The sequence below is a fragment of the Garra rufa genome, chromosome 12 (assembly GCF_049309525.1).
Source record: "Garra rufa chromosome 12, GarRuf1.0, whole genome shotgun sequence".
Taxonomy (NCBI): Eukaryota; Metazoa; Chordata; class Actinopteri; order Cypriniformes; family Cyprinidae; genus Garra; species Garra rufa.
The window spans coordinates 5572513-5594051 of NC_133372.1; the positions used below are offsets into that span (position 1 = coordinate 5572513).

Below are 21539 nucleotides of genomic sequence, written 5' to 3' on the forward strand. Positions count from 1 at the left end.
AACGCATACTGAATAACGTCCCTTAGTGGGCATCTGAATTCCCCTCCAGGCAGCATAGATTTAGCAGGTTCATTCAGTCCCATCCGAAACAAGTCCTTGAAGTAAACTTCATCAAAAAATGGTGTGTTATTCAACAACTCACAGAAACGGAGAACATATTCCTCGATGGGGCGATCTCCTTGTCGGAGAAGCAGAAGTTGGTCGACTGGGTCCATGATGATGCTGGGGGTGAAACAAAGCCGCTGGATCCTGGTTTGGCGAAGTCTTCATCAGGTAGGTTGGAACTGAAGCACTCCTTGACCATGGTCTCATCACATGATGCCAGGTGGCTATATGTGATGAACTCATCCACATAATGCACAATGGAGCGGCCATTTTGAAAAATGCTGCAGAGCACACTTACGGGGTCGATTAAACCTCCTGCTAGATCCATTTTTGGTCGGTTGTTAAATGTGTAATGGTTGTCTCTTTCCCGTGTCTGAGTTCCTGAGCATGTTCCTGTTTCTCTGGATTTTGTTGTTTCATCACGGATTCCCAATAAACTACTGCATTTAGATCCTGTTTTTCCTCATCATTTCCTCCAACGTTACACAAACACTATATATATATCATATTTTACATATATTTATATATTCGAAAATAATATGTAATATAAGATTTTTTCATATTTGTAATATAGAAAATATATTTACTAAAATTCTGAAACTTATTATAGCAAATATATTGTTTGCCTATATATATTATAAAAATAATACACACACACACACACACACACACACACACACTGTATTACATATTTTACATATATTTATATGTATAGTTTTAATATATTAGAAAATCATATACGTATAATATAATATATAGTCTATAATCTATAATCTATATATCTTTTAATTAAAATGTATCCCTACTATCTCTGAGATTACTAGAATGATTGAGTTGATAAAGCACAAAACTTGTTTAAAACTTAATATTTTGTTAATAATGCAATTTTTATTAGGTTTCTATGTATTTTGTATCTTAGTGTTATCATTTAGATTATTATGTATGTATCAAAATGTAATCAATCTTTGTAAGTATTTACAGTTTTTTACAGACGCTAGGACACATTTCTCAATACTTAGGTCACTTTTGCAAAACTCTTCACACAATTCTCCTAACCGACTTTCAGCTTGGCAAAGCAGTTCATTTCACATTCAAAATGCACTACAACTACCAAAACACTTTATTCAGGTCTCAAATAAACTCTTTCTTCCAGAAGTAGCAAAGGTTGACAGCCGACAAACACACTTTGTCACCCACAAAACAATGAGCTAAAAAACACTAACAACATGTAGCATTACACAGTGTTTTCTTGTGTAAAACAAGGACACATCTCTGTTTATAATTGCAATATATATTGTTTATAACTGCAATATATGTTACTGGAATGAATCAGACATGATGCAGAATTCGTCAATATTTTATGTCGTTTATTTTTATTTATTTTTTTTGCACTAAGTAATTCCAAAATACAAGAATTTGTATACACACCATCCACTGATACAGATACAATAGTAATGCTAATCTACTCACGTTTTTAGATTTGAAATATGTTTCAATAAAATATTGCTGTTGAACTTTGCTGTCTTATTCAGTTTTGCATTATGTTATTGTTTTGAACATAAGTTTAACAGTTTTGAAAACAGTATGTAAGCACGTGCAAAATGTCCTGTACATACAGAGATTTTGGCAGTTGTTGTGTCTGAGTGAGAAAAGAATGCATGAAATTTGAGAGATGTAGTCACTGAATGCATTTTGTGCCAAAACAATGATAATTGATCCTCAGTTTAGCCCACATAGACTTCTGTTGTGCTCACTGTGTGAAGAGTTTTGCAAAAGTGACCTAAGTGTTGAGAAATGTGTCCTAGCGTCTGTAAAAAACTGTAATGTATTCACCACAGTGAATTTCCTTCAATTACGTGAACGTGCGCTATCTAGCGGCCACTTTACAAAACGCCTCATCCGCTGTGTTTGAGAAAAACACTAGACGGCATCCGTAGCCGCATCCCAGATTCAGCCAGCGCTGCCGCTGCTGTCACAACAAGAGAAAGAGGATAATAACTTATTAGTCAGCTGACAGAAGAATAATCCTCTCCAATACGACTCTGAGCCGCTAACATTTTATTTCAAGTAAGAACAATGTTTTTCTTCATTAATGACTAGGGTTTCGGCGTATTGTCTGTTTTTAACGGCGATGTTTCTGCATTGATTCACGAGAGGCCGTCTGACGTGTGCGCTTCAACTGTCATTTACATTATAACGTATTCAATCTTGCTGAAATTAATTTAAAAGAAAGTAAAAAATGAATTCCTAATACATTGTGTTTTTAAAACCTACATTTAAATGCTTTAGAGAATAAAGAAACATAAATAAACAGCTGATGCAACTAGACAGATGATATATTTAACGTTAATACGCTTCAGACCTGAGCGCGGAGTTCAAACAATGTCATTAAATGTCATTAATGACCCCATGAGTAATTAAAAAAATAATTAAATGAATAATTTTATGCTAGTTTGCGAGCTTTCACCGGGGTTTTTCGCTATGCAGCCATATTGACTGACCATCCGGGACTCTACAGGAGTGTCCCGTTTCTATGTGTGTGTGTTATTGAACAAACTCTTCTCAGGCTATATGGGCATGGAGTTGTCTTTTAGTAAACATCAGTAATAAATTATTTTATATTATGAATGAAGTAAAAAAACTAAACTAAACTAAAAAAAATTAAACAAGTTAAACGCAGTGGCAGGTAAATAAAATAAGATCTAAAATGTGTTACAATTTGCTGTTTTAAAGTGCTATCTGTTTCATTTTTGTAATTGTATTATATCCCAATTATCAGAATTATCAAGTAGCAGAATTATCTTCTGCTCACCAAGCATGCATTTATTTGATCCAAAATACAGCAAAAGCAGTCATATTGTTAAATATTTTTACTATTTAAAATAACGACTTTCTATTTTAATATATTTTTAAATGTAATTTATTTCTGTGATCAAAGCTATATTTTCAGCATCATTACTTTAGTCTTCTGTGTCACATGATCCTTCAGAAATCATTTTAATATGCTGATTTGATTTGCTGTTCAAGAAACATTTATTATTATTATTATTATTATTATTATTATTATTATTATTGTTGTTGTTGTTGTTGTTATCAGTATTTAAAACAGTTGAACTTAAAATGCAGAGAACACAGAATTATGATTTAAATTTGAGTTTAAGGTAGTAATTAAAATGCAGTTGGATTTAAGGAAATTAATAAACTATGTTTCGTAAATCAGAACTATTAACCGTAAACATGCTGTTTTACACACAAGACTATTCCAGAAACATTAGACAGAATTATTAACATTGTAAATAGATTCTAATGTATTCTATATTTGAGAATAAATTGCCATAATTCATCAAAATGATGTTTTGAAAGCTGAAAATTCCTGGACATCTGAGAAATTGATATTTGAAATTCCTTTTATGGTAATTTTTATAAAAAAAAATGTTTAAATGTTTAACCTCTTCAAACCTCAGTCAAAAATCTGTAGTTTGTGTCTATGCTCACGAATCAAAAGGAGACAGTTCTGAACTTCTGACTTTTGCCCAACCCCTGAAACACTAAACTACACAAAAAAGATTTATCTTGGTCAAAAGCAGAGTTAAGCTTTTGAAGCAGGGTGTGGTGTGGACCAGAATGACCTCAGCGCCGTCGGATGTGTGTGATATTCTCTAAATAACCACTAGAGAGTGCTCATGTGATATAAAACAACATACGAAATATTAGAAAAGAAAGGTATAATCAGAGTTAACTTTGTAAGTCACTTTGGATAAAAGTGCTAAAAGCTAAATGCATGAATCTAAATGAAAAATCATATTCTTTACTGAAAATTACATTTGAAAATTTTTATTTAATTGAGTTAAAAATACTAACGTAACCTAAGCTGATAAATAAAAATAAATAAAAAACTATATACATATATATACATATATATATATATATATATATATATATATATATATATATATATGACAAAAACACAATATACACAATATAAATAACATTTTAGCTAAAATGAAATGAAACTCGCAATGGCAAGTAAATATTATTTTATATTTTTTATATTTATTAATATATTTTTACTATTTAAAATAACTGCTTTCTATTTGAATATATTTTAAAATGTAATTTATTCCTGTGATCAAAGCTGAATTTTCAGTATCATTACTCCAGTTTTCAGTGTCACATGATCCTTCAGAAATCATTCTGATATGCTGATTTGCTGTTCAAAAAACATTTATTATTATTATCAATATTTAAAACAGTTGAGTACATTTTTTTCAGGATTCTTTGATGAATAGAAAGATCCTATAAGATCAGCATGTATCTGAAATAAAAATTATTTTTTATTTTTAAAAATTCAGCCTTGAAATCACAGGACTAAATTACATTTTAAAATGTATACAAATAGAAAACTGTTATTTTATATAGCAAAAATATTTCAAAATTTTACTGCTGTACTTTGATTCAAATAAATACAGCATGTAACATTTCACAATACTCAATTTAATTTTAAATTGTCTACAGAATGTCTGACAAAAGTGAGCTGAAAGCAGAGTTAGAGAGAAAGAAACAACGACTGGCCCAGATCAGAGAGGAGAAGAAAAGGAAAGAGGAAGAACGGAAGAAGAAAGAGGTGAGCTGGGGTCTTAACTGCAGTGATTTGATGTCTGTGTTTGTTATACTAAAATAACATCTCTCTCTCTCTCTCTCTCTCTCTCTCTCTCTCTCTCTCTCTCTCTCTCTCTCTCTCTCTCTCCTGCTGCTGTAGCTGGATGGACGAAAGGAGGGAGCGTCTCCTCCGCAGGATGACTCTGATCTGGACAGGAAGAGGAGGGAGGCAGAGGCTCTGCTGCAGAGCATGGGGATAGTAGACGCCTCCATGGGTACGAAACAACAACTTCGTCACTAATAAGTGTTAGCAACAAGCATACTTTTTTTACTAGTAATCTGCAACTTAGGTAAAAGTTTTTTTTTATTTTGTAAAAGCTTAATGCTATTTTTTTTAATATTCTGTCAATTTCAGAACTCAAAACCTCCGTTCCAATGAGAAAACACTAAACTAAACGCAACGGCATATGTTTATATTATATTGGCTTCACATTACAGAAAACTATTTAAAGGAGAAGTTCACTTTCAGAACAAAAATGTACGGATAATGTACTCACCCCCTTGTCATCCAAGATGTTCATGTCTTTCTTTCTTCAGTCGTAAGGAAAGTATGTTTTTTGAGTAAAGCAGTTCAGGATTTCTCTCCATATAATGGACTTCTATGGTGCCCCCGAGTTTGAACTTCCAAAATGCAGCTTCAAAGGGCTTTAATCGATCACAGCCAAAGAAAGCAAAACGATCGGTTATATTTTCTAAAAAAAGAAAATTACAATTTATATTCTTTAACCTCAAATGCTCATCTTGTCTAGATCTGTGTGTACTCTGTGTAGAGATTAAAAAGTATATAAATTGTAAATATTTTTAGAAAATAACTGATCGTTTCAGTAGATAAGACCCTTCTTCCTCAGCTGGGATCATTTAAAGGCCTTTGAAGCTGCATTTTGGAAGTTTAAACTCAGGGGCACCATAGAAGTCCATTATATGGAGAGAAATCCTGAAATGTATTCCTCAAAAAACATTTCTTTACGACTGAAGAAAGAAAGACATGAACATCTCGGATGACAAGGGGTGAGTACATTATCTGTAAATTTTTGTTCTGAAAGTGAACTACTCCTTTAACATTGCTGTGTTGAGTGTTAATATGTTTTCCTTCTTTGTAAAGTCATAGAAATGCTATTGGTAGACTGGAAATGTGAGGTCCATGACTTGTTCTGAACTTTTTTCTGTTCATCAGACAGATTAACATATTAACACATGCCTCACATGTTTACACGTTAAAGGGATAATTCACCCAAAATCATCATTTACTCACCCTCCACTTGTTTTGTACCTGTATGAGTTTCTTTCCTCTGAATACAAAAGATATTTTGAAGGAGAATTTACTACCCTCTCGTTATGTTCGTGGATGGAGACATCCACTAAATTAAACTGCTGTAAAAATTTATCAGATAAATATTTTTTGAAATTTCTTTTGCATAAATCTGTTAATCAACCTCAGTCCTGATCAAAACTACCAAATCTTTTGAAAAAAATCAGGATTTTGACTCTGTAATTGCCAAAAAAAACACACACAAAATGACTTATTTTCAATATAAAAGGTAATTGTGGACTGGATTTTTTTTTAACCTTTTTAACAGTCTTGGACATGTGAAAGATTAGTAAGAACCACGAACAACAAATGAGGGAGAAAAAGTGAAAATCTGATGCTGCGCCAAAACTAACAATGCATGAAAACCAATCTTCTTACTAATCTTTCACATGTCCAAGACTGTTAAAAAGGTAAAAAAAAAATCCAGTCCACAATTACCTTTTATATTGATATATTGACCTTTTATATTATTTATATTGATCAGGACTGAGGTTGATTAACAGATTTATGCAAAAAAATTAAAAAAAAATATTTATCTGATAAATTTTTACAGCAGTTTAATTTAGTGGATGTTTTCATCCACGAACATAACGAGAGGGTAGTAAATGTGAACAATGCACAAGGGTTAATATTTCTTCTTATTTACTTAATACATATTTTACAATGTATATTTGGCTATTGCTACAAATATACCTGTGCTACTTAAGACTTGTTTTTGCTCCAGGGTCACATATGATATGACCTATCTAAACCTGCTTAAGCTGGTTTAGCTGGTTGGTTAGTCGCTCACCTATTCTGACCAGCTGACAAAATCCCAAAACTTTAAAGATAAAGCAATTTTCTTAATCTGTAATGTTATCCATTTCATCATTATTTATTTTTTCTTTGTTAAATAATAATTTGGTTTGGAATGAGCACTGATGTCTTTTTAACGCATGTGGATCCTGCATGAATATTAACCACTGTCCTTTTTGTCTTCTCTTTTTTTTTTACCACAATCCTCTTTGATTTTGCTGCTTCATCGTGATTATTACAACCACCCTGCTCTCGCTTTTTGTTGCTTACCTACTTTTTTATTTATCTTTTGTGTTCATTTTCATGTGTTTTTGTTACAAACATCCCCTTCGCTTTGCTTGCACATGTGGATGTGTGTGTACGTAGTGCAACCTCTGCGTGTGGTAACAGAGGATACGTGTCTGTTTCACTATTTAGTCCCCCCTCCCATGTCCCCCTCTGCCAAATCAGTGGGCACACCCAGCGAAACGGGCAGCCAGGACTCAGGAGACGGCGGCACGGGGCCGAGGTGAGATTTCACAAGTGTACACTGACATCTGAGATCTTATGTCAAGGTATGAGTACTTTTATATCAACATAACTGTATACAGTGTTGGGGAAAGTTACTTTTAAAAGAAATGCATTACAATATTGAGTTACTCCTTAAAAATTAACTAATTACGTTACTTAGTTTCTTTTTATGGTAAGTAATGCGTTAGGTTACTTTTGCGTTACTTTTTAAATCTGGGCAGGGCTTCCTTGTTTGTTTTTAATATAAAAAGTTCTATTTTTGGCAAATGTAAAAGCCTTTTTACACCAAAAGCCTCAGGCTTAGAGAAAAGTAAATTCACGTCTGTACCGTAGACCGCAGAAGAAAAAATGTCAACTCTTCAGCAATAAAAAAAGAAAACAAATGTTAGATTATTTTTTTATTATTATTTTTTTTATAATAATTAAAAAAATGTTAGATTATTTTGAGTAATTTTTGCTTATTAGTGTGGATGAATTGGATCATTGAAGGTCAGCAGGGGGAAACAGTAACAGGTGTTACTTATTTGAAGAAGTAACTCAGATATTTTCTTGTCAATTAAAAAGTAATGCGTTACTTTACTACTTGGAAAAAGTAATTAAAATGACTGGATTTATTCAACAAAGATACATTAAACTGAAGAAAAGTGACTTTACATTTGATTTTCAAATAAGCTGTTAGTTTTGAACTTTCTTTTTATCAAAGAATCCTGGAAATGTATCATTCCACAAAAAAAAAAAGCAGCACAGCTGTTTTTAACTAATATTAATCAGAAATGTTTCTCGAGCAGTAAATCAGCACATTAGAATGATTTCTGAAGGATCATGTGACACTGAAGACTAGAGTAATGATGCAAAAAAATTCAGGTTTGATCACAGGAATAAATTACACTTTAAAATATATTTAAATAGAAAGCAGTTCTTTTAAATTGTAATAAGTTTTCACAATATTACAAGTTCAAAAAATGATCAAAGAAATGCAGCTTTAATGAGCAGAAGAGACTTCTTTATTTTACTTGAAATTCAATTAAAATATTGTTTATACATTAATATACTATGTAATAATGCCTGTTTTTATCTAAGTGAATTAAATAATAATATGTGACCCTGGACCACAAAACCAGTCTTAAGTCGCTGGGGTATATTTGTAGCAATAGCCAAAAATACATGGTATGGGTCAAAATTATTGATTTTTCTTTTATGCCAAAAATCATTAGGAAATTAAGTAAAGATCATGTTCCATGAAGATTTTTTGCAAAATTCCTACTATAAATATATCAAAATGTAATTTTTGATTAGTAATATGCATTGTTAAGAACTTAATTTGGACAACTTTAAAGGTGATTTTCTCAGTATTTAGATTTTTTTGCACTCTCAGATTCTAGATTTTCAAATAGATGTATCTCAGCCAAATATTGTCCTATCCTAACAAACCATACATCAATAGAAAGCTTATTTATTGAGCTTTCATGTGATGTATACATCTCAGTTTTGTAAAATTTAACCTTATGACTGGTTTTGTGGTCCAGGGTCACATATAATAAATTATATAAATTATTATTTTAATGATTTTTTTTTTATTATTCAAAACATAAATAATTTAAAAGCAGCTTCACAATGTAAAACATAGATCATTATTTTACTGATGCCTGGCAAGCATAAACAACTAAACTTCGCTTCATGCTCTGCATTTCACATTACTTCATGTTTCACCGTAAATCTGTTTTCATCATAATGTTTTAACATCTTTTCATCTTGTTTCCCATTCTTATAATTTGTCACAACATTGTCTGTCATTTTTATTAATTTAATAACTCAAAATTATTTTTTATCAGTAATTTCTGTTGGAAAAAGTGCAATAAACTCCTCAGTGAAGGTTGTCGCTTTTCTCACTATTTTGATTTTACTAAAAAAGTGAGGCAACGATTAAACTGAAGTTTTGAGTTTTAGTTAAAATTATCTCAAAATATCTATGATTGTATGCAGTACATTTAGTACTCATATCATTTTCATAGGGTTGCAAAGTGGTGGAAAAATCCCAGGAAGGTTCCAAAAAATCCTGGAAAGTTTCCAGAATTTCTGGAATGTGTCTGAAATTTACTGCAACCCTGATTTTCACATCTTGAAAGTCTGAAAATGTATATCTTTAAGGCCTGGTTTCACAGACTGGGTTTAGCCTAACCAGGATCATTTAAATGATTTCATTACTCGTGTGCATATTGAGACAAAACAAAGGCATTGATATATTTTAAGATCAACCAGTGCAAGTTTCCCTTCAGTTGACACAGTTTAGACTTACAATTTAGTCTGGGACTAGGCTTAAGCCTTGTCTGTGAAACCAAAGGTTAAGCTTTTATTTTTTTTAAAGCATAAGGCCTATTATAATGTTAAAACATGAAAATGTACAAAAAAAATTGGGAATGTAATACCTTCTAAATGCATTTCTCCATCGGTGGACCTGGTACAACAAAACCAGTCTACACTTTTCAACCATCACACGTTTAAATTGCTCAGCTTTATTAAAGACATGCATATCATCTGAATTAATTACAGATGTGAGTTTCTCTGTATTGCATTGTGTAGTGCTGTATGTGAAGCTCATCTGAAGCGTGTGTGTGCATGCACATGTATATTAGTGTATAACAGCGACTCTTATAACTGCTCTCCTGTGTAACTGTCTGCATGCGTGTCTACCTGTTTGTGTGTGTGTGTCTCTAACAGGACTCTTCATTGGGATTCTGACCCCTCTACTCTACTGCTCCATTCAGACTCTCAGCTCGGGTACTGCTCTCTCTCTCTCTCTCTCTCTCTCTCTCTCTCTCTCATTAACCATCACTCCTGCTGTGCTTTACCTGCATTCTCTTCTTCTGTTACCCAGCCACTGCTTCATTTATCCTTCTGTCTTACATTTGTCCCCTCAATCTTCTGGATGGTCATGGTGAACCAAATAGTGCATTGTGAGATTACAATGTGCATTACATTTCCCCTTGACACCCCAAGCATTGCTAACTAAATGCTGTCTTTAGAATTGAAAAAATTATGTTTTCGAACATGCTTCCATTACACTCCACCCACTTGTGCTTGTGATTAAACAGAGAGTCCAGGTAGAGTGAGCCATGATTTGTCACTGTGCTGTACGATCTGATTATCCACTGGAAAGCATTCAGACACCCTACTGTCACTAAACTAAATTTAGTTTAGCATTTACAATATTTTATAAGGCTCCCTTAATCTTTTGTTTTGACATCCTTGCGCAGGTTCAAGCCTCCCTTAAACCTGTAATTCACATACTGACTTTGTCGACATTTTATCATTTTATTCATTTTTATGAATTTCTGGGTTTCCTGTGTGCTGTTTGTTTATTTATTTATGTGTTTTAAATGTAATTATCTGTTATATTTAAATTTAATGGTTAATTTTATTTTATTAATTATTCTTAACAAATTCATTTTTAATTAAATAATTAATGTATTTTTGTATTCAATTGTTTATTTATTTTTTAATTCTTTTGATTAAGTTATTTATTGTAATTTATTTATAGTATCATTTATATTATCAACCCTCAGCATATGGATTTTTATGAATTTCTGTGTTTTCTGCATGCTGTTTGTTTATTTAAGCATTTTAAATGTAATTATTTACTATATTTAATTATTAATTATTTTATTATAATTTAGGAATTATTAAAAAAAAAATAATTCATTATTGGATTCATTTTACTTTTAAAAAAAAAATTCTATTATTTTTAATGGTGATGTGTTTGTATAGTTTTTTGATTCAGTTAATTATTTATTGTTATTTATGTATGTTTTAATTATTTTAATTAATTTGTTTTGTCATTTATTGGTTTTACAATTTTTTTCATTTTTGTAATTTATTTATTGTTTGTCATTTATATTATCAACCCCTCTGTTGATGGATTATTATGAAATTCTGGGTTTCCTATTTATTTATTTATGCATTTTAAATGTAATAATTTATTATTTTTAATCTAATTATTTATATTTTTTTATTTATTAGTTTTAATTTATTAATTTTACCAAATCCTTTTTTAAAATTCATTAATGGATTAATTTTACTTTCTTAAAAAATTATATTATTTGTTTATTTATTTGTTTTTTATTTATGTATGTTTTATTTAGTTTAATTTATGAATTGTTTTTAACTATTAAATTTTTTATTAAATAATTAATTACTCTATTGATATTTGAATTTTTATTTATTTATTCATTTATTTATGTTTTATTTTAATTAATTAGTTTAATTTTTTATTGTTTTTACTATATTTAATTTTTGTAATTTATGTATTGTTTATCATTTATATTATCACCCCTCAGCAGATAGATTTTAATGAATTTCTAGGTTTCCTATGTGCTGTTAATTTATTTATGCATTTTAAATGTAATTATTAATTTAATTTAATTATTTATTTTAATTCATTCATTTGAACAAATTCATGTTATTATTAAATAATTTATTAATGGATTAATTTTACTTTTTAAAATTTCTATTATTAGTTTATTGATTTAGTTTTATTAATGTATGTTTTATTTACTATATTTAATTTTTGCATTTTTATATTATTACCCCTCAGCAGATAGACGTTTATGAATTTCTAGGATTCCTGTGTGCTGTTTGTTTATTTATGCATTTTAAATGTAATTATTTATTACATTTGATTTAATTATTGATAATTTTCGATTTGTTAGTTTTAACCTATTAATTTGAACAAATTCATTTTTTATTAAATAATTCATTAATGAATTATTTTTACTTTTTAAAACTTATTTCTTTTTATGTATGTTTTATTTCATTAAATTTTTTTTATTGTTTATTTATTGTTTTTACTATATTTAATTTTTGTAATTTAATTAATAATTTTTTTTGGTTGTTATTGTTTTTATTACTTTTCATTTAAAAAAAAGATTGATTGTTTATTTATTTATTTTTACATGTAATTATTGATTTTTTTTTTCGGTCTAAACATAAGCATCTGTATTTTCTGCAGACGTGGCCCATTGAAACTGGGCATGTCAAAGGTCACGCAGGTGGACTTCCCACCCAAAGAGCTGGTGTCGTACACAAAAGAGACCCAGACGCCCACACAGACCCATCACAAAGATGGTAAATCACACACACACTGCTTTTCTTTAATGCATCAGTGTGTGTGTGTATGAAACTAAACTCTTTCACTGCTGTCTGCAGATGAGGAGGAGGACGAAGACTTAGCAGTGACTCAACCTGTTCTGGAGCATCAAGAGGAGAAAGACTCTCAGAAAGAAGAAGAGGAAGGTAGTGCTCTCAAACATAGCTAAACAAGAAATCATCTGAGTACTAGCTTTTCAACTGATGGAGGAAACTCTTTCTGAGTGTAGCGCCCCCTCATGAGCTGACGGAGGAAGAGAAACAGCAGATTCTTCACTCGGAGGAGTTCATGACTTTCTTTGACCACAGCTCTCGTATCGTGGAGCGCGCTCTCTCCGAACACGTGGATGTGTTTTTTGACTACAGCGGACGAGACCTTCAGGATAAAGAGGGGTGAGTGAGTTTATCCGTTAGCAGATGTGGTTTGTCTTTGTTGTGCGATGCTGTCATTTGTCGTTGTTGTACTGTGTTTGTTTCAGAGAGTCTCAGGCTGGAGCCAAACTCTCCCTGAATAGACAGTTTGCGGACGAGCGCTGGTCTAAACACAGAGTCGTCACCTGTCTGGACTGGTCACCGCAGGTACATGATCATGGAACTCTGTTCTGTGACCGAAAGTGTGTAACACTGCATTTTATGACTGTTTCAGTGACGTTTTCCTCTCTTTTCTTGCTTTCTGTCATTCCCATTAGTACCCTGAGCTGCTGGTGGCGTCCTACAGCAGCAATGAAGATGCTCCGCATGAGCCTGATGGTGTGGCTCTCGTCTGGAACATGAAATATAAGAAAACCACACCGGAATATGTCTTCCACTGCCAGGTGATGAGCTTTATGCATGTTTCTAAATACATTAAAATAATAAATAATTAAATTAATAATCATAAGTAATTCAAATGAATTAAAATTAAGATTGGAGGATAGATGGATTATTAACAATTAACGGTAATAAACAAATAAAAAATAAATAAATTAAGCTGGTTTAATGGATGAATAGATTCATTTAAATGAATAAATATATGTTAAAAAATTAAATGATAATGAAAAAATCAGGTAATTAAGATCACAAGTGGTTTGGAGAATGAATGGATAGCTAAATAAAATTAATGTATAAATACTGCATAATGCAATATTATAAAGAAACAAGTTTATTAAAGTGATAATTTTTTATAAATTAATTAATATCACAAGTGGATTAGAGAAAGGATAGATGACTAATTAAAATTAATTAAAATAAATGCATTAATAAACAAACAAACTTATTAACTTAAACTTATAAATTAAAGTTATTAAAATTAAAATGAATAAATAAATGAATATAAGTAAATCAGTGAATTAAGATGCTTTGGAGAATGAATGGATGACTAATTAAAATGATATAAAATAAATGCACTAATAAACAAACTTATTAATAGAAGTTATTAAAATAAATAAATAAAATAAAAGTACATCTGTGAATTAAGATCACAAGGGGTTTGGGGAACAGATGACTAATTAAAATAAATGCATGAATAAGCAAACTATTTTTAAGTAAATTTATTAAAATAAAATAAATGAATAAAATTAGTGAATTAAGATCACAAGTGCTTTGGAGAATGAATGGATGACTAATTAAAATAAATGCATGAATAAACAAACTAATTTATTACAGTTATTAAAATAATAAAAATATATACATAAATAAATATTAATTAATATTACAAGTGGTTAAGAGAAAGGATGGATGACTAATTAAAAACAAAAAACAAATAAACTAATTAAAGTCATTAAAATAAATAAAATAAAATAAATTGGTTAATTAAGATCACAAGTGGTTTGGAGAATAGATTGATGACTAATTAATATGAATTAAAATAAATGCATGAATAAACAAATAAACAAACGTATTAATTAAAATTATCAAAATTAAATTAAATTAATTAATAATAAATAAATAAAAGTAAATCTGTGAATTATGATCACAAGTGTTTTGGAGAATGAATGGATGACTAATTAAAATTAATGCATTAATAAATAAACTAATTTATTAAAGTTATTAAAATAAAATAAAAATAAAAAATAAATATCAATTAATATCAAGTGGTTTAGAGAAAGGATGGATGGCTAATTAAAATGATATAAAATAAATCCACTAATAAACAAACTTATTAAAGTTATTAAAATAAATAAATAAAATAAAAGTAAATCTGTGAATTAAGATCACAAGGGGTTTGGGGAACAGATGGATGACTAATTAAAATAAATGCATGAATAAGCAAACTATTTTTAAGTAAACTTATTAAAATAAAATAAATGATTAAAATTAGTGAATTAAGATCACAAGTGATTTGGAGAATGAATGAATGAATAAAATCATTGCATGAATAAACAAACAAATAAAGAAATTTATTAAAATGATAAATAAATAAATAAAAATCAATTAATTAAGATCACAAGTGGTTTGGAGAATTAATGGACTAATTAAAATTAATTAAAATAAATGCATGAAGTACATACCAAACTAAATATTTTAATGGTTTTAATATTACTCAATTAGTCAGTTTATTTTATAAAATAGAATATTTTTATTTTCTCATATTTTTGTTTCATATGTGACCCTGGACTACAAAACCTAGTCATAGGTAGCACGGGTATATTTGTAGGAATAATACATTGTATGGGGCAAAATTCAATTTTTTTGTTTTATTCCAAAAATCATTAGGATATTAAGTAAAGATCATGTTCCATGAAGATATTTAGTAAATTCTCTACCATAAATATATCAAAACTTAATTTTTGATTAGTAATATGCATTGCTAAGAACTTCATTTGGACAACTTTAAAGGTGATTTTCTCAATATTTAGATTTTTTTGCACCCTTAGATTCCAGATTTTCAAACAGTTGTATCAGCATATAATAGCATATAGTTATGTAGAGTGTCACGTGTCTCATGTTATATGTGTGTTTGTTCAGTCCGCAGTGATGTCAGCAGCGTTTGCACAGTTTCACCCTAATCTGGTGGTTGGAGGCACATACTCGGGTCAGATTGTTCTGTGGGACAACCGCAGTAACAAACGCACCCCTGTTCAGAGGACGCCACTCTCAGCCTCAGCTCACACGGTACACACACTCACACAGACTCGTCTTTAACATCTGCATCATCTTCATCTACACTGTTCTCAATCATCTGTCTCTGTTTGTCTGTGTCCAGCACCCGGTGTACTGTGTGAATGTGGTGGGGACACAGAACGCTCACAATCTCATCAGCATCTCCACTGATGGCAAGATGTGCTCCTGGAGTCTGGACATGCTGTCCACACCACAGGTAACACACATTACTCCCTTTGACTGCCCTAGCACAGTTAGAGAAATGCTGTCTAGCTATATTAAAGGTAATTTAATATACCTTTCTAAAAATGTGCAGGACAGCCTAGAGCTGGTGTTCAGACAGTCCAAGTCCGTGGCCGTCACCTCCATGTCATTTCCTCTGGGTGACGTTAATAATTTTGTGGTGGGCAGTGAGGACGGGTCCGTCTACACCGCATGCAGACACGGCAGGTGAGTGTGTGAGCTCTGAGCTGTTTATGTCTGTTTCACATCTGCACAAGTGAATTATATTGTGCATTGTGTATGTGTTGTAGCAAAGCGGGCATCAGTGAGATGTTTGAAGGTCATCATGGGCCAATCACAGGCCTCGACTGCCACACAGCTGCAGGACCGGTCGACTTCTCTCACCTGTTTGTTACTTCCTCCTTTGACTGGACTGTCAAACTCTGGAGTACCAAGGTGCCAAACACACCACTATTATAAACACTACCAAGATTATTTATCTCATATCATTTTATCATTTGTGACCCTGGACCACAAAACCAGTCATAAGGTTAAATTTGACAAAACTGAGATTTATACATCATATGAAAGCTCAATAAATAAGCTTTCTATTGATGTATGGTTTGTTAGGATAGGACAATATTTGGCTGAGATACATCTATTTGAAATCAGAAATCTGAGGATGCAAAAAAATCAAAAAGACTGAGAAAATCACCTTTAAAGTTGTCCAAATTAGGTTCTTAACAATGCAGTTTACAAATCAAAAATTACATTTTGATATGTTTACAGTAGGAATTTTACAAAAAAATCTTCATGGAACATGAACTTTACTTAATTTCTTAATGATTTTGGCATAAAAGAAAAATCAAAAATTTTGACCCATGCAATGTATTTTTGGCTATTGCTACAAATATACCCCAGCGACTTAAAGGAACCGTATGTAAGAAATTTATTTCAGTTAATCATAAAATGGCCCTGATATGTCACTAGACATTAAGAAATCATGTTCATTTCAAATACTTATATCACTGACAACAGTGGTCCGGCCAGGATATTGTCATTTAAAAGTGAAAGTTGCAGCCCACAACTGATGTTATTGTTGTCATTTTGTGTTTTGGTCTGAGGCTCCACCCTCCAGCTATCTACTAATCACGAAGTCAGTAGAGTTTCGTCATCCGGGTTGCCAGCTCAGCTGCAGCTACGAACGTGTCGGATAAAACATGTATAACGTTATGAAACCTAAAAGACCTCGTTATGAATCCGAAATACGTCGTGACAAAGTCCGAAATAAAACAAGGATCTGTATAGGAGATGCCTTTGAAAGATGGAGACGGCTGAAAATGGAGAAGAATTTGAAGACAGACGCCAATGTTGCTAATTTTCTCCTGGACAGGTCAGATTCATCTATGTTTGGCTAACTTTGCTTCCGTAAACAGTGGATTTTCCACGGTCGCCCGTGCTAAATGCGTTCATAAAAAGCTTTATATCGCACCACTAGCAGGTATGAAATCAATCTATGTTCCGACTGAAATGTGGTATTACAGTACATCTTTACGAAATATTTGGCTAATCGCCATTAGTAAATTTTTGCGATACATAATTACTTCGCAAAACATCTTTCGTGAAGCATAAACATAATTAACAGAAGAAAAAAAAATACTGTGTAGGACTCGTCACTTGCCATTGGAAGCTCCTTGTAGCAGCCTACGTTCCTGCTGGATCCTGCAGCTTAGCTGGCAACCTCGAGTCAGGGTGGAGGGGGAGGGGATACACCGTTCTACAGTATTTTGAAAGTGATTGCAGTACCAGTTTTGACCACAATCCTACATACAGTTCCTTTAAGACTGGTTTTGTGGTGCAGGGTCACATTTGTGACCCTGGACCACAAAACCAATCATAAGGGTCAATTTTTTTAACTTTCTATTGATAGAATGTATGTATGGTTCAACTACTGAAAATCTGTGGGTGCAGAAACATCAAAATATTGAGAAAATCATGTTAAAAGTTGTCCAAATGAAGTTATTAGTTATGTATATTACGTTTTTTTTTTTTTTTTTACATTTTTATTGAGGTTTTACAGTTAATTTTAGTTTTATTTAATACAATTTTTGTTTTAGATTAAGTCATTTTAATACTTCAACTTTATTCCAGTTTGCATTTAATTGTATTCTTATTTAATTTAATTTTTATTTCAGATCTAGTCATTTTAGTACTTCAACTCACTTTATTCATGTTTTTAATTTTCATTTAAGATTTTTAAAGTTTTTATTGAACGTTTAAATTTAATTTAAGTTTTATTTAAATGTCTTTTTTTTATTTCTGATTTAGTAATTTTAGTACTTCAACTTACTTTATTACAGTTTCTAATTTTCAGTTACGTTTTTTTAAAGTTTTTATTGAAGGTTTACATTTCATTTCAGTTTTGTTAAATTTTCTTTTTCTTTCAGATTTAGACATTTTGATACTTCAACTTACTTTATTCTAGTTTCTAATTTTTATTTATGGTTTTTAAAGTTTTTATTAAATATTTGCGTTTAATTCCAGCCTTATTTAATTTTATTTTTATTTCAGATTTAGTGATTTTAGTTCTTCAACTTATTTTATTCCAGTTTCTAATTTCCATTTAGTGTTTTAGAGGTTTTTATTGAAGAGTTACATTTAATTTCAGTGTTATTTATTTTATTTTATTTTATTTCAGATTTAGTAGTTTTAGTACTTACTTTATTTCAGTTTTTAATTTATATTTAAGTTTTTATTGAATATTTATCATTTTATTTAGTTATTTCATTTAACTTTTTTAACAAAAACACTGATCTGTTTGAATCACTTTATTTTTATTTCAGTTATGAGTAATTTAAAATAATTTTGGAACCTTAAACTTTAAATTTATAACCTTAAACTAAATGTAATTTTTAATTGAATATGTTCATTTTATATAATATCTGCTTTATTTCTGAAAATTTGAATAGTTTTAGTCAACAATAACAATGCTGATCAGTCTGTCTCTCTCCTACAGAACAACAAGCCTTTGTACTCTTTCGAGGACAACTCAGACTACGTGTACGACGTCATGTGGTCTCCCACACACCCCGCTCTGTTTGCCTGTGTGGACGGAGTTGGACATTTGGACCTATGGAACCTCAACAATGAAACTGAGGTACAAAATATCTCCTAGAAATAAAACCTGAACAAACACACAAATCTTAAATAATTATCTGCTGCTTCAGGTTCCCACAGCAAGTGTAACAGTGGAGGGAAACCCTGCGCTGAACCGCATACGCTGGGCTCAATCGGGACGAGAGGTGGCCGTCGGTGACTCTGAAGGCCAGGTGCACATTTACGACGTTGGAGAGGTGAGGATGACACAACCGAAACCACTTTCACTTATCAATACAAATAAAGGGGCCATAGAATGGAAAACTGTATTTACCTTAGCATAGTTGAATAATAACAGTTCAGAAAATGGACATGACATACCATGAGTCTCAAACACCATCGTTTCCTCCTTCTAATATAAATCGGGCATTTGCAAAAGACCACGGAAAAACAGGCTAATCCTAACATAACAGAGACTATAACGTAAGAGCTGCGATTATAGTCACGCCCCCAACATTTGCAAATTATTGTGAAAAAACAAAGCGAGGACCATAGCAGAAATGGCAGATCACGGGAAAAAATGTTATGTTCCAGGTTGTACAGGAGATGTTAAGTGCAGGGATGGGTTGGTGTCTGTAACTTACTCAGAAAGGCAAGAAAAACAAATAAGGCGATCTAATAAAATAAAGCGGTAGCCTGTTACATTGCAGTACATAAGATTTCACTTACCACATAAACAGAGTAAGGAGAGATGACTGCGCGGATGATGGCGAATGATTTACAGATCCTGAGCATCACAAACAAGCATCTAAAATTATGTGGTAAGTACTGCTGCTGTAGTATAAGTGAAAGTGACAACACAAAAGTGAAAGTAAAATGATCGTGCATTCAAAACGGCAGTTTCAATAAAGCACATATTAATAACAGCTCGGGCTCTGTGATTAAATATATATTTTTCCTCCATATGCCAACTACTGAAGTGAGCCGCTCTGTGAAACAGCCAATCAGAGCAGAGCTCATCATTACTATTCATGAGCCTTCCAAATAAGGTAATAACCATAGACTGTAAAAAATATGGACGTAGTGTCCGTGACGTCACCCGTAGGATTCTGAAGAGCGATTTTGAAGCCTATAGTGGGCGGGATTTGCCGTCGACATCTTGTTATCTCCTCATAGCACGTCACTCCCGGATAATCCAAAATGGGCAAAGAGGCGGGACGTGGGTGGAGCTGGGTGCTGAAACCACGCCCACCTAGCGCGACAGTGGTGACAGCAGCGGCAATCCCCCTGTCACTCAAGTGGCCACGCCCTTAATTATGCAGAACTTTAAGGCTTAATATAACTTAAACGGATGAGTTATAAAAAAAATTCACCCCCTTCACAGTTGACATGAAGGGCGAAATTAGCTATATAGACCAAAACCACTTTTTGAACCAGGCTGTAAACATGTTTTTTTCTGCTGTAAAGTAGGGCATTTTAACATGGGGAGTCAATGGGATTGACTGTCTTCTGCAGCCAGTCTCTAGCGGCCAGTTGATGAATTGCAGTTTAAGCCAGAGAGAGCGGGAGGTTGCCGCTTGGTAACAACAGACCATTTCATAACTAGGGATAAATCCTTGTGTTGTAAATGAACCTGGAGAATTTTAGCCCTTTCCTATGCCATATACCCTCTTTGTAGATATCAGTGAACAATTTAAAATTCTATGGCACCTTTAAATGAAGTTTGGTCTGTCATTTAAACACTTTGCTGTTTGTCCCGCAGCAAATCTCAGTGCCGCGGCAGGACGAATGGACGCGGTTTGTGCTCACACTAACTGAGATCAACGAGAACCGTGAGGACGTGGAAGAACTGGCTGCTCAGCGATTGGCTGCATGATCACCATAGCAACCTCTGCTGACCAATGACGCGTCCTCTGCATTTGCATATCTCCACCCACTCTGAATTACTTTAGTGACAACCTCTGGCTCTTTTTTAACTCTAGAGACAAATTTGAGAATAATAATCGAAGCACTTAGTGTTGCTAAACATTTTGGAGTAATATTCGTAGTGGGATGGAATGGTTAAAGTAGATTATATCAGGCAGGAATTATGTTTTATTCTATTTCTAGGATTAGATTCAGAGGAAAAGGGAGGCTTGTTTGCTGTACAGCAACATTAACCACTACCATTATGCAAACTCTTGTACAGCATCTTTAGACACTGACGCAACCTGAGGAACAGGAGAAATGTCTTTTTAAAGAGGTGGAATATTTGAAACATTCCCTTCCTGATAAACTTTCACATTATTGGATTATTTATAGCTTTTTAACAAATGCTTTTTGTTTTTAGCTCATGGAGACTGAACATGTGCGTTTGTAATAATCAAACATGTAACTCAGTTCTTACTTCTGAATGCCTTAAAGCTAATTTTATAACACACACACACACACACACACACACACGTATCCACAATCTTCCATCACACTGCATTATATCCTCTGGTGCTCGCTGATTCCGACATTTATGACTGAAAGTCTTTTTTTATGCCTTTGTCAAACATTGGTAGATATCTCTAGATTGCAGTTTAAAAAAATGCCCTGTGTTTTGTTACTTTTATTAGCAACTTGAAACTTCTCTTTG

General features: G+C 32.1%; 1 protein-coding gene across 4 annotated transcripts; it reads left to right on the top strand.

Annotated features, from left to right (window-relative positions):
• Window positions 1-2041: 2041 nt before the first annotated feature.
• Window positions 2042-21308, top strand: dync1i2b (dynein, cytoplasmic 1, intermediate chain 2b). 4 transcript variants are annotated; one of them, XM_073852271.1, is made up of 17 exons: window positions 2042-2172; window positions 4621-4729; window positions 4865-4979; window positions 7235-7376; window positions 10097-10156; window positions 12384-12499; window positions 12581-12667; window positions 12751-12913; window positions 13000-13099; window positions 13210-13335; window positions 15467-15613; window positions 15705-15818; window positions 15918-16051; window positions 16135-16279; window positions 18840-18980; window positions 19051-19176; window positions 20682-21308. In XM_073852271.1, the coding sequence occupies exons 2-17, from the start codon at window positions 4622-4624 to the stop codon at window positions 20793-20795; spliced, it is 1938 nt and encodes a 645-aa protein (XP_073708372.1). In that variant the 5' UTR covers window positions 2042-2172; window position 4621; the 3' UTR covers window positions 20796-21308. The 4 variants fall into 4 exon arrangements, with proteins under 4 accessions (XP_073708372.1, XP_073708373.1, XP_073708374.1 ...); XM_073852272.1 differs by having other exon boundaries at window positions 7286-7376; XM_073852273.1 differs by lacking the exon at window positions 10097-10156.
• The last annotated feature ends 231 nt before the right edge of the window (window positions 21309-21539 follow it).

Bases quoted from the DNA above. Each gene is read 5' to 3' on its own strand.
- dync1i2b (XM_073852271.1), top strand. From the start codon at position 4,622: ATGTCTGACAAAAGTGAGCTGAAAGCAGAGTTAGAGAGAAAGAAACAA. The intron at 4,730-4,864 runs GTGAGCTGGGGT...CTGCTGCTGTAG, and splicing joins AAGAACGGAAGAAGAAAGAG to CTGGATGGACGAAAGGAGGG. The intron at 16,280-18,839 runs GTGCCAAACACA...TCTCTCCTACAG, and splicing joins TCAAACTCTGGAGTACCAAG to AACAACAAGCCTTTGTACTC.